Below are 3,800 nucleotides of genomic sequence, written 5' to 3'. Positions count from 1 at the left end.
CCTGACAATCCTGCACCAAATCCTGGGGGCTGAGCCTCCCTGGGAACTGTGGGAAACTCCACTCCAAGTGTGTCCAGCCCTGACCCCCCTGCACCAAATCCCAGGGGCTGAGCCCCCCAGAGCAAGCGAACAGGGCGGGGAGCCGCAGGCATCTTCCCCACGGAAGCGGTACTCACCCTGACAGCATCTCGAATATCAGGATGCCAAGTGCCCACCAGTCCACTGCTCGGCCGTGGCCCTTGCTCTGAATGACCTCGGGGGCCAGGTACTCGGGGGTCCCGCAGAGGGTCCACGTCCTGTGGGAAGAGAAGGAGGTGGGGTTGGCAGAACTCAGCTGTGACTGGCCGACGCGTGCACCTCAGGAACGGCGAGGCGACGTCACTGAATTAATCTGTGCGGAGCCTTAGACCCCAACCCATGGATAAACACGGCGAAGTTGTCCTCTGTGACATTTTTCCGTTTATAAACACTTTTTTTTTTTTTTTTACAATTTAAGGTTTTCAACTTTTGCTTCGCATTAGCATAGAGCCGATGAACAACGCTGTGATGGTTTCAGGTGGACAGTGAACGGACTCAGCCACACATACACATGGATCCATTCTCCCCCAAACTCCCCTCCCATCCAGGCTGCCACGTGACGCTGAGCAGAGTTCCCTGTGCTGGACAGCAGCTCCTTGCCGGTTCTCCATGTTAAATACAGCAGTGTGTCCATGTCCATCCCAGACTCCCTGACTATCCCTTCCCCCATCCTTCCCCCTGGTGACCATAAGGTGATTATAGAGTATTGAGCAGAGTTCCGGGTGCTGTCCAGGAGGTCCCTGTCTTTATCCTACCGCATACATAAAGACAATAACCTTGTCTTCCCTGAGTTTCTTCCTTTTATGATCATGACGAAATGATGAAAGTCACTCAGTCATGTCCAGTTCTTGGCAACCCCACGGACTGTGGCCCACCAGGCTCGTCTGGGATTCTCCAAGTATGAATTCTTGGAGTAATTCTTCTGCAAGTAAGATTCTCTAACTAAGAATACCAGAGTGGGTTGCCATTTCCTCCTCCAGGGGACCTTCCTGACCCAGGGATCAAACCCAGGTCTCCTGCATGGCAGCCAGATTCTTTACAGTCTGAGCACCAGGGAAGCCCTGCTTCCTTTTATAAACATTCATGAAGCTAAACAGACTCGAAGTAACAGTCCTGTTATCACTGCGTTGTTCTTGGTGGTTTGCTTCCCTGCTCAGAAGCAAAACCCCCACAGTCCTGTTTTCCCAGAAAACGTTATGAAAACAGATTCAAGCCACTGACTTGTGAAGCCGGCTGTACCAGGGAAGCATCTTTTCTGTTCCCTCTGCAGGTCTGAAGTGTGTGCTGAGCTTCTGTGGGTTCACTGACACGTTAGTGTCAGCAGAGCCCTTCAAAACTCCTGAGGCTAAGGGGCTCTGGGATGTTTGGGGTCGAAACAGGGCTGAGAACTTTGGAAATGATTTTTCTCTCCCAGATGAGCCGAGACCTGCAGGAAAGTTAGCTTTTGGCCCCACCTAGAGGACAGCCGGGAAAAGACCCTGATGCTGGGAAAGACTGAAGGCGGCGGGAGAAGGGGGCGACGGAGGATGAGATGGCTGGATGGCATCACCGACTCCGTGGCCATGACTCTGAGCAAGCTCCGGGAGTTGGTGATGGACAGGGAGGCCTGGCGGGCTGCGCTCCATGAGGTCGCAAAGAATCGAACGTGACTGAGCGACTGAACAACAACACAGCATATCGGGCTGAAAGCCGGAGATCCAACCAGCGAAGACGGACCCAGCAGAGAAACTGTCTCCCCTTAAATCTCCTGCACCAGCAGGCGTTTTTTTTTTTTTTTTGAACACTATCAGCACCTCATTGCTTTGGCTCAGGAAATTCTTTAGTTCTGCGGGCCGATCCCGTTAGAGCTGCGTTTCCAGCCTGGGGGCACATCCAAGGTTGCCCGAATGCGGCTGGAAGCCTGGGCCTCAGCTGTGAGGTCCAGACCAGCTGGAGGCGGTAGCAAGTTAACTTATACCTGCCAGGTGTGGTGTCCCGCTTACTCGCGGAAAGTTGAGTCTCTGTCTGGCAGCAACCTCAGCCGAGGGGCCCACACATCAAAGGCTGTACGACTTAGCAGTTTTCCAAGTAGACTCATGTAGCCTGACACCTTTTTCTTTTTTTAGCTCTGCCAGTCTACGGCTACCAACCCATCTCCCTCCAGCCTCGGACACGCCTGCTCAGTCATGTATCCCCATGGACTGCAGGCCGCCAGGCTCCTCTGTCCGTGGACCTTTCCAGGCAAGAATACTGGAGTGGGTTGTCATGGGCTTCTCCGAATCTTTTCGAAGCAAAAGCTTTTTCCAGTTCCAAAAAGACTCCACACTTCTTAGGAGCTAGAGAGGCATAAATTGCTAGAAAGAGCTTCAGAATAGAGCAAACCTTCGTAAAACTTTACACCTCGAAGCGGAATTGCAGTTCCGTGAAACGTTGCAACAGCATTTCCACAAGCCCCAGAACTGTCAGTCCTCACTTAATATCCCCAAAGAAAACTGAAAGCCGGGAGCTGAATAGACTTGTGTACACCGACGTTCGTAGCAGACAGTTACTGAAAAGCAGGAACAGTTTGTCTTCTTCTTTTAAGAGAATTCGCTTTATACTTAAAAAATTTTTCCCAATCCTCTTGGGCATAGAGGCATACATTGTTAGAAACAAGCTTGTGATTGCAGGAAATATGGAAAGAGAAAGACGGACAGCTGTCGACGCTGGTGGGAAAGTGCTGGTCCCGGCTGTGACTTATCCACGCTCTGGTGTTCTCTTTTTCACTCACTCGGCTCGTGGAGAGAAGGCAACGGGATATCCACCGCTGTTACTTTTCTCAGTGTTATCGTTTCCACTACGACACGGGGCTTCCTGGACGGCTTAAAGAGTGAAGAATCCACCCACAGTGCGGGAGACCCAGGTTCAATCCCTGGGTCTGGAAGATGCCCTGGAGGAGGAAATGGCAACCCACTCCAGTATTCTCGCCTGCAGAATCCCCATGGACACAGAAGCCTGGTGGGGCTACCGTCCATGGGGCTGCAAAGAGTCAGACATGACTGAGCGCCTAACACTTTCAAGGGGTAGGAGGCTGTTATCCAAGGAAAGAGCAGTCGGTCTGTACAACAGACGTCCGGCTGGTGGTACGTTCATTCCCAAGTGTCCCCTGTGGCATCCACACTGGGTTGAGCTGGGTTCCACCCAAAAGTTGTAATGAAAGGCTGGTACCCGTGAATGTGACGTTGCTCGAAACAGGGTCTTGCAAGATGTGATCAGGAGACGACTGGGACTAACCCAGTGGCTCGCGTCCCCGTAAGAAGAGGGAGGTGGACAGGGATTTCTCTTTACCACGGGAGGACACTGTGAGAATGAGCCGGGAAGAGTCCGTCATCAGGAACTCAGGTTAGCCAGCAGGCTGACGGTGGATTTCAGAACTGGGGAGGGTAATAAATGCCTTACAGGGTCACACGTTCTGTACTTCTAAGACCGCACTGCCGTGACGTCACCTGACCTCGATCTCCCTGCAACAAGAGTATCTCCAAGTAAAGTCACCACGGGGGGTAGAGCTTCAAGACACGGATTCTGGAGGGACATACGTCCAGTCCACAGCAAAGGAGGGTGACCTCGACATGCTGGTGGTGATTGGTGGTGACGCTAACGGTGGTGGTGATGTTGACGGTGAGGATGGTGGTGGTGCTGACATGATGGTGGTGACGTTGACGGTGATGGTGGTGGTGATATTGATATGGTGGTGATATGATGGT

General features: G+C 52.4%; 1 protein-coding gene across 2 annotated transcripts in view; it reads right to left on the bottom strand.

Annotated features, from left to right (window-relative positions):
* Positions 1-3,800, bottom strand: part of PRKX (protein kinase X-linked) — a 77,576-nt gene that overhangs the window by 35,747 nt on the left and 38,029 nt on the right. For both annotated transcript variants that reach the window (XM_040266389.1, XM_040266388.1), the window contains exon 4: positions 177-296. In XM_040266389.1, the coding sequence (XP_040122323.1) occupies positions 177-296 (120 nt within the window). The remainder of the gene's footprint in view (positions 1-176; positions 297-3,800) is intronic.

The sequence above is a fragment of the Oryx dammah genome, unplaced genomic scaffold (genome assembly GCF_014754425.2).
Source record: "Oryx dammah isolate SB20612 unplaced genomic scaffold, SCBI_Odam_1.1 HiC_scaffold_23, whole genome shotgun sequence".
NCBI lineage: Eukaryota > Metazoa > Chordata > Mammalia > Artiodactyla > Bovidae > Oryx > Oryx dammah.
Note: the sequence above shows the minus strand (reverse complement) of the source record. Positions and strands in the feature narration are given on the sequence as shown.